Source organism: Rana temporaria, chromosome 4, assembly GCF_905171775.1.
Source record: "Rana temporaria chromosome 4, aRanTem1.1, whole genome shotgun sequence".
NCBI lineage: Eukaryota > Metazoa > Chordata > Amphibia > Anura > Ranidae > Rana > Rana temporaria.
In genome coordinates, this window is record NC_053492.1 from 65974312 (window position 1) to 65987584 (window position 13273).

The window sequence follows — 13273 nt, forward strand, 5'->3', positions numbered from 1 at the left end:
CATTGGACGGCGCGATCACGTGGTAAGGAGCCGCTTCCATTGGCTCCTTACCGCGATCCGTGTTGCTGCGGGTCCCGTGGACCCGCCGAGCGCCGGTGATCGCGTGTGCGCGCCCGCTCGGGCGCGCAATTGTGACTCTGGGAGGACGTATATTGACGCCCTCCTAGAGTTAGGGAACCGCCTTGTAGCCGTATTTCGGCTATAGGGCGGTTACCAAGTAGTTAATAGCTGCACAAATTGTTAGAAAATGCATTTTCAACAGCACTGAAGTCACAGCGCCTCTGTCACAAATGTGCAGTTGAAACACCTGTTTGCATTGCACTCCCTTGCTGGCTGATAATGCTGCAGAGAATGTAAGTGGTTTTCGAGCGGGTGACACCTCACTCACCAAGCTGGTGATGAAGTGACATGCAAGCAAGGGAGTATTTTGTTGTCCTGCTTTGTCATGTGTGGTCATCCTGGCACTGGTCATGCTGTCACCCCCATCTAGTCCAGGGAGTCTGAGGAGTTTTCCAGAGGTTGCTAGGGCTTCCTTGAGCAATGAGTAGTTTCTGCCTCTGATAAGTTCCCACTGACATTGATCTTTTCAGCTATCTGTAAGGGGGTCATTTTTTCCCAATGACTGCAGACATAAGGAGCTTTCCTCCCAATGACCATTTCACTAATGTACCATAAGTTGTAGATATAGTACATTTGATCAGGGCTTCCCTGAGACTGGAAAGTCATTTCAAGGGTTCCCTGTGTCGAATAGGTTGGGAAAGGCTGGTGTAGTCTGATATGGCCCTTATTTCTATTAGCAGCTTTACATTCCACTTGTAAACAAACAGGTGCAGTAAGCCTTTTATGAACCAACTAAATTGTGTGTGTTTTTTTATTTTTTTTTATTTAACTTGCAGTTTTTAATGAATACTTAAATTTTTTTACTGCCAAGGTTTTGGTTTAACAAACTTGGTTAAAATGGATCTAAACGTAACTATTAAAAAATCTTTTTTTTGCCGTAAAGACCTGCAGTGTCTTTTCTGCAATAACAAACACTTACCTGCCTGCTTGCGGTCTTCTATTAAATGAACACTGCACTGTGCATTCCTGGCACACTCCGGCTGTAGCAGAATGACTGTGCATGCACAGGATGACGTTGTTACACCACCGGCCCTTCAAGAGGCCAAAAACCGTCACCGGGGAGTAGAGGAGGGGTGCCTAGCAAGGGATGTAACTGCCTCATTACTGGAAGGTGGAGGTTATAATTTATTGGGGTTTAGTTTTGCTTTGAGGAAAGTTCCTGATTTCTAAAATGTTTTCTTTCCCTTTCCGTACTGTTTAATTCTTGTGTGGTCTGGAAGCCATTTTTACTGAGCGCTTTGTGCTTTTTTTTTTTTTTTTTTTTTTATTACTGACACACCAATTGTAATGCAGATTTGCTACAGAACAAAACCCTGACTATTTTCCCCAGTCGTCTTCCGAAGTCAGCCATTGAGAGATGGAGCTCCTCCTCACAATTTAGGAAACACGTTGCCAATAATTTTTCCTCCCTTTAAGAGGCGGTCCCTCAGGTCCCTGGTCAGTCTTAGTGTTTCCTCCGTCCGGAGGAGACATGTTGCCAGAGGACCTGAGGGGGCTCCATCTCTCTAGGGCTGACCAGGACAGGGGTCCAGCTGGGACAGCACTATGGGTAAACACTGCGGGCGCAGCCTTACAAAAAAAAAAAAAAAAAACGAGCAGGGGAGCCTCAGAGCGGCAGGGGGTCAGGTGACCTTACCGGAGCCGTGCAGTGTAGGCGGAGGAGGACGGTGTGTGGCCACGGGGGCAACCCTCGATGTGACAGAGGTGTCCCGGTTTGGAAATTCTCCTGTGCCCAGGCGTGGAGTAGGCGCCATTTCCTCGTCCCCTTGGCGGCTTCGGCGGGTGGGCGTGTCCTGCAGCTGACGCCGCTTGACCCGGAAGACGCAGGCGCGTCAATTCCGGGGCGGGATGACGTCATCGGCGTGCGCCGGGGAGCTGGTCATTCCCCTTAAAGGCGCGGGAATTTCAAACAGGCCGGCGGTGCTATACACGGGCGATACGGCTGCAGGGGACAGCAAAGACGCTACAGTGTGCCAGGATGCTGGAAGAGGAGGACATATCGTCGGGCCAGGCTCCAGGAGGCGAAAGCACCAGCAGGATACAGGTAGGCACCAGTGTGGTGACCTTTGTATTCATTTATATGGGACAGCAGCTAGATGGTGGTGGCACTAGCTTAGCTGGGACTCACAGGAGTAGTGTCACTGGGTGTGCACTAGAAATGATGGTGGATGTAATCTCACCGCCATGGGGCCCCTGTGTTTGTCTTTTTATACAGGTGAAAACACCTAAAGAGCCAAAGTCCATTCCCAAGAAGCGGTGTGCTAAGTGTAATACCAAAATGACGGTGGAATACACTGAACCGCTGTGCCAGACTTGCATGGACAAGCTGGTACAAAAACAATCTGACGCAGTTTATGCAAAAATTTTTGGATCCGTGAGGGAAGATATGGCTAACACCTTTAAGGATCTCAAAAAATTTATCTCAGAAGTCAAAACCCCAGTAGTTCCTTCTGGAAATCCCTCTCCCATGGCCTCTCCCAGATCTGAAGTCGCATCGGGGTCGCATGAGTCTGTGAGGGAGCGAGCAGGCAGCAGCGCAGCTAGCGTTTTGGCCAGTGATGACTCTGAACCAGAACAAGAGGAAGGGGGTGAAGAAAAAAGGAAGGCACCAAATTACAAATTATCACTAGAAGAAGTGGATGATTTACTTGGGGCCATTTATGAAACCCTGGAAATTGAACATGAAAGGGAGGAACCTTCCAAGCATGACCTAATGTATCAGGGTCTGAGGAAGAAAAATTCCAAGGTGTTCCCAGTGCATCAGGTGATGTCTGACACCGTAATTAACGAATGGAGAGATCCAGAGAAAAAACCTTTCTTTGCAGCAAGTCACAAAAAACGTTTCCCTTTTAGTGACGATCCAAAAGAAGTTTGGAACAAAAATCCAAAACTGGATGCACCACTTTCAAAAGTGTCCAAAAATTCTGCACTGGCTTTTGAAGACATGGGTCATCTAAAAGAGGCTATGGACAAAAAGGGTGATATTATCCTAAAAAGAGCCTGGGAGACAAGTGTCGCTAGCTTAAAGCCAGCGCTAGCTACCACCTGTGTTGCAAGAAACATGGAATTCTGGCTAACCCAGTTACAGGAACATATTAAAAACGGTACACCTAGAGAGGAAATCCTGAAGACACTTCCAGTACTCTCTAAAGCAGTGGGTTATATTGCAGATGCTTCTGCAGAATCCGTAAAACTGGCAGCAAGGTCAGGTGGACTAGCTGTCGCAGCTAGGCGTGCGATTTGGATGAAGACCTGGACAGGTGACGCTGCATCCAAAAATAGACTTTGCAATTTGCCTTTCACAGGAGACTTGCTGTTCGGCTCAGGCCTAGATGAGGCTTTGGAGCGAACAGCAGATAGGAAGAAGTCCTTTCCTACGGAAAAACGGAAATTCCAACAAAAAAGATTTTTTCAGGGGAAAAGAAATCGACCACAAGAGGGGAAGAAAGAATTCCCAAAGAAAAATTGGACAGGTCAAAAGGGAAACCAAAAGAGTAACCCACTCTTTGGCACTGCTAACACAGCCGCCAAACAATGACAACCAGATGCCAGTAGGGGGAAGACTGGCTGCCTTCCTACCTCAGTGGCAAAAGGCGACAGCCAGTCAATTTATTTTGGAAATAATCGCAAAAGGTTACTCGCTGGAGTTCAGTTGTCATCCTCCAGAGAGATTCCTATTGACGAAGCTTCCCAGAGATTCGGAAAAAGCAAAAGCTCTTCCTCTGTTGCTGGGGGAAATGGTGGACCAAAATGTCCTTATCCCAGTTCCAGAGAAGGAAAAAAGAAAGGGTTTTTACTCTAGTTGGGGATGGGGAGCTCACCTGGCGGGGCAACCTGCTCAGGGGAGATGGTCCCCAGAGGAAACCAAACAATCCTCAAATTGGAGAGAGCTCATGGCAATAGCCAAAGCCATGGAGGTTTTTCAGAACCCGCTGAGGAGTCACCACATCCTGGTACTGTCAGACAATGCCACAGCAGTGGCTTATCTAAACAAACAAGGGGGCACAAGAAGTCCCTCTCTAAGTTGCATCTCCAACCAGATATGCCGGTGGGCAGAAGGGAACTTACTTTCACTAAGTGCAGTTCACCTGAAAGGGGAAGACAATCAAGTGGCGGACTTCCTCAGTCGCCAGGAGATCTCCCAGGAGGAATGGGCATTACATCCAGAGGTTTTCAAAGAGATTACAGTCCGCTGGGGAGTCCCAAGTGTAGACCTGTTTGCTTCGAGAAAGAATGCTCAGGTGAAGTATTTCTTCTCTCTAAACCAGCAAGACCATCCGCTGGGAATAGATGCTCTCCAGAACCCCTGGAACTTCAGGATGTGCTATGCCTTCCCTCCAGTTCATCTGATCCCAAGAGTAATAAAAAAGTTTCTTCAAGAACAAACGAAACTCATACTGATTGCACCATACTGGCCCAAGAGAGCCTGGTTCTCCCAGCTCCTCAGTCTCTCAGTGGAAGAACCATGGCTTCTACCTCACAGGACAGACCTGATGTGTCAGGGTCCACTAACCGGCCTAAAGCAAGAACATTTCAAGTGGGCGGCCTGGTTATTGAAGAGGACCTTTTAAGATCAAAGGGACTCTCAGAAAGGGTAGTAAAAACGCTTCTGAGTGCCAGGAAGCCGAACACCAGAGCCATCTATAGAAAGGTTTGGAGAAGATTCAACAGTTGGTGCACTGAGAATCAAAGACAGAGAATGGACACTCCAACGGTCCTTGAATTCTTACAACAAGGCGCTGATAAAGGGCTAGCGCTCAGTACACTGAAGGTACAGGTGGCAGCACTTTCAGTGTACCTAGAAAGGACACTACAAAAAGACCCTTTGGTCTCTCGGTTTTGCAGAGCATTGGCAAAACATAAAAAACCCAAAATCAAAAAGTGTCCCACATGGGATCTATCGGTGGTGCTTAGGGGGATCATCAAAGGTCCATTTGAACCACTTCAAGAAACATCCTTGAGATTACTAACCTTAAAGACGGTTTTTCTTGTGGCCATTACCACGGCAAGAAGAATTGGAGAAATTCAAGCCTTATCAGTAAAAGAACCTTTTTTAAAGATCTATGATGATAGAATAGTTCTTCAAACTGATCCGGGATTTGTGCCAAAAGTGGCATCAACTTTTCACAAGTCCCAGGATATTGTGTTACCTTCTTTTTGTACTTCTCCAAAAAACAACAAGGAACAAAATTTAAGTTTTCTAGACGTCAGACGGTGTCTACTTCAATATCTAGAAGTAACCAATGAGTTTAGATTATCAGATAATTTATTTGTGTTGTATGCCGGCCAACAAAAGGGCAAACAGGCGTCCAAAAATACGATCGCCAGATGGATTAAGGCAGCTATCCTGGAGTGCTACAATGTGATGGAAAAAACACCTCCAGAAGATCTTAAAGCTCACTCTACAAGAGCTTCAGCAGCCTCGTGGGCAGAAAAAGCAGGGGCCACTCCAGAACAAATATGCAAAGCTGCAACATGGTCAAGATTTTCGACTTTTGTTCAACATTACAGGCTGGATCTGATTTCCAGCCAGGACCAGGCTTTTGGGAGGAAAGTCCTCCAGGCTGTTGTCCCGCCCTAGATCTGGTGAGTTCTTGATTATCCTCTCAAGGGCTGACTTGGAAGACGACTGGGGAAAAAGCAGAGTTAGATTCTTACCGGTAACTCTGTTTCCAGTAGTCTTCCAAGGCAGCACGATCCCACCCTTGAATGTCTAACCTTGTGGGGTTGTGTTGTGTATTCTATATCATTTCAGATTCCGGCCTTCGGTTCTCGGGGATGACTGACCAGGGACCTGAGGGACCGCCTCTTAAAGGGAGGAAAAATTATTGGCAACGTGTTTCCTAAATTGTGAGGAGGAGCTCCATCTCTCAAGGGCTGCCTTGGAAGACTACTGGAAACAGTTACCGGTAAGAATCTAACTCTGCTTTTTCTTAATTTCTCAGCATGGGTCTCCCAGAAGCCATTAGTATTGAAAAGATTTGTCTAGACAGCTTAATTCTGCTTTTCTAAAGCATGCAATTTCCTCAGGTTACTTCCCATTCGTAATTTTTTCTTTTGCCTAAATTATGGATTATTAAAGTGCAGAAAGTGCCTAAGGCATGAATACACTTTCAAGAACTGTGGGATTATTGCTTTATTTCTCTGTAAACGAGATTACTTAAGAGTATGCACTTGTTTGTCTTCTCTGATCTCTTCCATGGTTCCCCAATAGTAATTTCAGACTCGGGTCTTGGGAATAAAAGACTCACAGGGGTCTATATTTGAAGCAGAACATTTGTTTCAGATTTATATCTTGCTGCCGACACATACCTTAGGTTTGTCAATTATAGGACAGGTCCTCTTCACCTTTTTGCTGGTTATACACATTATGGTCACACACCTGTGATCTCTAAGACAGATATGATGATCTGCTTTGCACTGTTCGGTTTATTAGCACTGATGTCTTTAGGACCTGCAGTCAGGTTAGGTCTGGGAAGCAGTTTGCATGAATGGCCTGTAGTAAAGTTACTGCTTTGTGCTTTAACATTAAGAGGAACATATCGGAAGCCATGCTGATTATACTTTGGAAACCCAAGTAAAGGCATTGACTGCACTTATACTCCGTGCAGACAGTGTGGTAAGCCGGCCATTCATGGATCAAAATTAATTTGGATCAGCAGGGACCGGCCATATTTCAATCCACGAATGGGCACTGTGGTTATACAGAAATCGACCTACCTATGGACTTCTTTACAACTGCCCTGTCAGCTTTTCCCTGCTCAATCAGAACCACAGTCTATAACCTGCAGTGCTGATCAGTGTATTCTGACAGCAGGTACGTCTGTCGGAATATAATGGCTCAACAAAGGATTCCGCTTGCCACACACTTTACAGTCTGATTGCACAGTCTCCTTTTATGTAGATCAGGGGTGTCGAACTCCATTTCATCATGGGCTGCATCAGCAAGCATTATGATTGCCCTCAAAAGGGCCGGTTGTATTTTAAGAATAGATGTCCAGCGCACCCCCTCCCCTTATCTTCGATGTCAAGAGCCACCTCACCATCAGAAGTTGAGTTCCCCACATTCTCTTACATCACAGTACACCCCCCTTTCCTTATGCTGCTGCTGGGAAGAAGCTGGATGCATTGCTTGAAATCAGAAAGTAAGGGTCTGGAGTAGGACCAGGGGAGGGCTGGAGCTCTCCTGCAGCTGCAGGAGAGGTGCGATGGCCACATGAAATAACCCAGAGGGCCGGATTCGGCCTGCGGGCCTTGTGTTTTGACACCTGTCATGTAGATCCTTATTACACATGGTATTTGTAAATCTAGAAGTTGATTGTACAAAGATTGTATGGTCAGATTGGAACATGTATGGTGAACTTTACTTATTGCTACTGCCATCAATCCTCCTTTACTCGCCTTTTGTCATTGTCTATTTCCTTTATTCCAGTATACATGTTAATGAGTGTATTTTTCTTCAGAAGAAAGAAGCATGCAATTCACAGCAGCGATACCACTTCCTCATCAGATGAAGAGCGGTTTGAGAGGAGAAAGTCTAAGAGCATGGCCAAATCCAGAAACAGGTATTTGCCGTATACAATATACGTAACAACTAATACGTATGAATAAGCATCTTCGTTTTCTATTGCTTTGTAACAGTAGCTTTTCTTCTTCCTAGACTTACCTACACATACCTGCTGCAACACCCAGGTTTCCACCATTCTATTGATTTATTTATTTTATTTTATTTATTACAGGTACTTATTAAGCGCTGACAATTTACACAGCGCTTTACATCTATATGTTTCACATTCACATCAGTCCCTGTCCTCCATGGAGCTTAGAATCTAAAGGTCCCTAACTCAAATTCATACATATACTGCATCTGGAAAGTATTCACAGCGCTTCACTTTTTCCACATTTTATGTTCCTACCTTATTCCAAAATGGATTAAATACATTTTCTCCAAATTCTACAAACCATAACCCATAATGACAAAGTGAAATAAGTTTGTTTGAAATCTTTGCAAATTTAATAAAAAAAGAAAAAAAAATCACATGTACATAAGTATTCACACCCTCTGCTCAATACTTTGTTGAAGCACCTTTGGCACCAATTACAGCCTCAAGTCTTTGAGTATGATGCTACAAGCTTGGCACACCTATTTGTGGGCAGTTACTCCCATTCTTTGCAGGACCTCTCAAGCTCCACCAAGTTGGATGGGGAGCGTCGGTGTACAGCCATTTTCAGATCTCTCCAGGGATGTTCAGTTTAGTTATGTCTAGACTCTGCTGGGCCACTCGGACATTCAGAGTTTCCTCGTAGCCACTCGTTGGTTATCTTGGCTGTGTGCTATAGTCCTTGTTCTGTCGGAAGATGAACCTTCGCCCCAGTCTGAGGTCCAGAGCACTCTGAAGCAGGTTTTCATCAAGGATGTGTCTCTACATTGCTGTATAAATCTTTCCCTCAATCCTGACTAGTCTCCCAGTTCCGGCCGCTGAAAAACATTCCTTACAGCATGATGCTGCTGCCACCACCATGCTTCACTGTAGGGATGGCATTGGCCAGGTGATGAGCGGTACCTGGTTTCCTCCAGACATGACGCTTGCCATTCAGGCCAACATTTGTTTCATCACACCAGAGAATTTTGTTTCTCGTGGTCCGAGTCCTTCAGGTGCCTTTTGGCAAACTCCAGATGGGCTGTCGTGTGCCTTTTACTATGGAGTGACTTCTGTCTGGCCACTCTACCATACCGGCCTGATTAGTGGAGTGCTGCAAAGATGGTGGTTCTTGAAGGTTCTCCTCTTGCCACAGAGAAATGCTGGAGCCCTGTGAGACCATCAGGTTCTTGGTCACTGTCGAAGGACCTTCTTCCTCGATCACTCTAGGAAGAGTCCCGGTGGTTCCAAACTTCCATTAACAGATGTGCTCATTGGGACCTTTAGTGCTGCAGAAATATTTCTGTGCCATTTCCCAGATTTGTGCCTTGATACAATCCTGTCTGAGGTCTACAGACAATTCCTTGGACTTCATGGCTTGGTTTGCAAAAATTTCAAACAAAATTCTTTCACGTTGTTGTTATGGGATGTTTGTAGAATTTTGAGGAAAATAATGAATCCATTTTGGAATAAGGCTGTAACATAACAAAATGTGGAAAAAGTAAAGCGCTGTGAATACTTTCCATATGCACTGTACATATGTTAGGACCAACTTTTGCATTTCTTTGACGTGTGGGAGAAAACTGAAGTGCCCAGAGGAAACCCATGGAGGCACAAAAACACGCCAATTCCATGCAGGTAGTGCTGTGATTGGGACCCTAGTGCTGCCAGGCAGATGTGCTAACCACTTGGCCACTGTGCTGAGTGGAAAATCTTTTACACTTCTAGTGTTGGAAGCTTTTCTTCATCTTCCCTTCTTTTACATGTTTGTTAGCCCTACAGAGTAGGGAATAGTTAAAACTGTCAGGATTTTTTTTTTTCTAAACCCTTTTTTGGCCTTTTTGGGGAAAGTTCACAAGGACATTACAAAGGAAAGAAGAAAAACTGCGCCAACTACAAAATATACATAGCAGAGAGCACCTATAATATCAAAATAAATAAAGTCCAATTTGTTTGAATAATGAACAAGACGCCTCAGATTCAGGAATCGGGACGAACACCCAGGTGCACTTGATATCCGTGGGAACCACCACCACATGGAGAGCAGCTTACCAGATATTGGATAAACAGCAGTGTATATCAATCCACAGCGGGATGGAACCAGGGTGAACGGAGCTACAGGTAGGTATTAGAATCCTCGGATTATGGAGACATCGGATCCGTGTTTAGACAGCCAATCCAAAAGACATGCATAATAAAGGAAACCGGACCATAGCGTAATAACGTTTGAACTCAGGTTTAATAAAAAACAGTAAAAACCTACTTACAAACATCCATGTAAAATAGGCATATAAAAGCAGATGCCGGCCGGCATAACAGGAGCCCTTCCTCCTAGCGTAGAACGCGGTGACATCACTGCACGACGTCCCAGGTTTTCAATGGGGATGGGCTCTGCAGTGATTCACCGCTATTTGTACCCAAGCCTCGCTTTGATCACAAGGAACAGGAAACTCACAAAACTCAATTTTGAGTGTGGGAAACAGCACTACACCAGCCCATTAAAGACTAGGATAAGCGCCAACAGAGAAGCTGATAAAATTACTTATCAAAGCAGCAACAATAAAAATGAAAACAAAGTAAATAGATAAAAAATAAGTCCCTGAATGAAGTATCCTTCATAATAGTACGGCCAAAAATGTAAATTACCACCCGCAACCAAATTAAAGCTGCTGTATAAAACCCTATTGGAGAAACATAGGTATTCTCCCTAAACTATAAAAAAGCACATAGTGAAATTGTAAATTATATGGGCCTGTGGTCATCCAAATATGGACGTTCAAAAACACATACAGACTACCACATTCCAAATATATTAATACTGTGAACCTAAAAAGTGAAAAGATTACGGTTCCATATGACGGAAACCGCAATACATATCCGTGTATTACAAAATTAGGGAAAATACTAAAACGGTTTTCACTGGAATTTGCATTTTTGTCTTTCCCTCACTCACTGCCGGAGACAATAGTTAAGACAAATGGTGTGAATTTCCCTAGCGGGGGACACAAACCACACTAAATACCTGAGGGAGGTTTTAAACTTTCTTTATACTATCCAAAATTAAAAAAGTACACACATTTTTTACTTAACCTGAACCAGGCTTTACTTTAGACTTGTGTATACCTTAGAGCTGCACGATTAATCGTTATCACAATTTTTTGCATGGTGTGAACTAGAGCCATTGGAATACATGGGAAAACACTGTACATGCATTTTTAGTGCATAAAAAATGCGCACAGATCTGGTGTGAACTGGCCCTTAACCCTTTTCTGTTGGTTTCAAGCAAAAATATTTTTATTTTTTAGTGATTAAAAAAAAAAAAAAAAAAAAAAACTAACCAGTAAAGTTGGCCCGATTATTATTATTATTTTTTTTTTGTATAATGTGAAAGATTTTACGCCACAAGAATCGTGATCTTTATTCTAAGAAAAATTGCGATTCTCATTTTGGTCAGAATCATGCAGCTCTAAGTATACCTTCAGTAAAACTGTCCGAAGCACAGTGACACGGTTTGCTGAACTTGTTTTCCTGAGTTTCCCTGTGGGTTGAGACCTTTTTCTTTTTATGTTTTATATATTAGGTGTCTCCCTATGAATCTCACAGCTGAAGATCTAGCCAGTGGTATCGTGCGAGAAAGGGTCAAGGTTGGTGCCAGCCTTGCTGATGTAGATCCAATGAGCTTGGATAGATCGGTGAGTGTTGCACTGAAGTATTGTATTTAAAGCTTGTATTTATCTCTTCTAGATCTGTTATGATTGGATTCTAAAAGGGTAGGGCATGTTGAAGTGGTTGTAAAGGTAGTTTTTTATTATATTTTTTTACCTTGATGCATTCTCTGCATTAAGGCAAAAAAACTTCCGACATTCATACCCACCCCCCTCCCCCCAGCACTTATCTGACCCTGAAGTCGCTCCAGTGCCGTCTCTCCCCGCCCTCTTTTCACAGAAGACTTGGTGGCAGCAGCAGGCGACTTGTGCAAATCCTTTGCGCAGAACAGGCAAGTACAGTATGTCACAAAAGTGAGTACACCCCTCACATTTTTGTAAATATTTTATTATCTTTTCATGTGACAACACTGAAGAAATTATACTTTGCTACAATGTAAAGTAGTGAGTGTACAGCTTGTACAACCGTGTAAATTTGCTGTTGCCTCAAACTAACAACACAGCCATTAATGTCTAAACCGCTGGCAACAAAAGTGAGTACACCCCTAAGTTCAAATGTCTAAATTGGGCCCAATTATCCATTTTCCCTTCCCGGTGCCATGTGACTCAGTGTTGCAAGGTCTCAGGTGTGAATGGGGAGCAGGTGTGTTAAATTTGGTGTTATCGCTCACACTGGTCACTGGAAGTTCAACATGGAACCTCATGGCAAAGAACTGAGTATTTGAAAAAAATAACTTGGTGGACATAAAGATGGCCTAGGCTATAAGATTGCCAAGACCCTGAAACTGAGCTGCAGCAAGGTGGCCAAGACCATACAGCGGTTTATCGGAACAGGCTTCACCAAGAAGTTAAATGCACGTGCTCAGCGTCATATCCAGAGGTTGTCTTTGGGAAATAGACGTATGAGAGCTGCCAGCATTGCTGCAGAGGTTGAAGGGGTGGGGAGTCAGCCTGTCAGTGCTCAGACCATATGTCCCACACTGCATCAAATTGGTCTGCATGGCTGACGTCCCAGAAGGAAGCCTCTTCTAAAGATGATGCACAAGAAAGCCCGCTAACAGTTTTCTGAAGACAAGCAGACTAAGGACATAGATTACTGGAACCATGTCCTGTGGTCTGATGAGACCAAGATAAACTTATTTGGTTCAGATGGTGTCAGGTATGTGTGGCGGGAACCAGGTGAGGAGTACAAAGACAAGTGTGTCTTGCCTACAGTCAAGCATGGTGGTGGGAGTGTCATGGTCTGGGGCTGCATGAGTGCTGCCGGCACTGGGGAGCTACAATTCATTGAGGGAACCATGAATGCCAACATGTACTGTGACATACTAAAGCAGAGCATGATCCCATCCCTTCGGAGACTGGGCCGCAGGGCAGTATTCCAACATAACGACCCCAAAAACACCTCCAAGACAACCACTGCCTTGCTAAAGAAGCTGAGGGTAAAGGTGATGGACTGGCCAAGCATGTCTCCAGACCTAAACCTTATTGAGCATCTCAGTGTGGGGCATCCTCACACGGAAGGTCTCTAACATCTACCAGCTCTGTGATGTCGTCGTGGATGGGTGGAAGAGGACTCCAGTGGTAACCTGTGAAGTTCTGGTGAACTCCATGCCCAAGAGGGTTAAGGCAGTGCTGGAAAATAATGGTGGCCACACAAAATATTGACACTTTGGGCCCAATTTGGACATTTTCACTTTGGGGTGTACTCACCTTTGTTGCCAGCGGTTTCGAGATGAATGGATGTGTGTTGAGTTATTTTGAGGGGACAGAAAATTTACACTGTTATACAAGCTGTACACTCACTACTTTACATTGTAGCAAAGTGTCATTTCTTCAATGTTGTCACAT

At 44.5% G+C, this 13273-nt stretch overlaps 1 protein-coding gene across 3 annotated transcripts in view; it reads left to right on the plus strand.

The window, feature by feature from the left end:
• The window catches only part of ATAD2B (ATPase family AAA domain containing 2B), a 202656-nt gene that overhangs the window by 46161 nt on the left and 143222 nt on the right, over positions 1 to 13273 (plus strand). For 2 of the 3 annotated variants that reach the window (XM_040348522.1, XM_040348524.1), the window contains exons 9-10: positions 7584 to 7685; positions 11341 to 11452. In XM_040348522.1, coding sequence (XP_040204456.1) covers positions 7584 to 7685; positions 11341 to 11452 — 214 coding nt within the window. The remainder of the gene's footprint in view (positions 1 to 7583; positions 7686 to 11340; positions 11453 to 13273) is intronic. The other variant, XM_040348523.1, reaches the window with a different exon arrangement.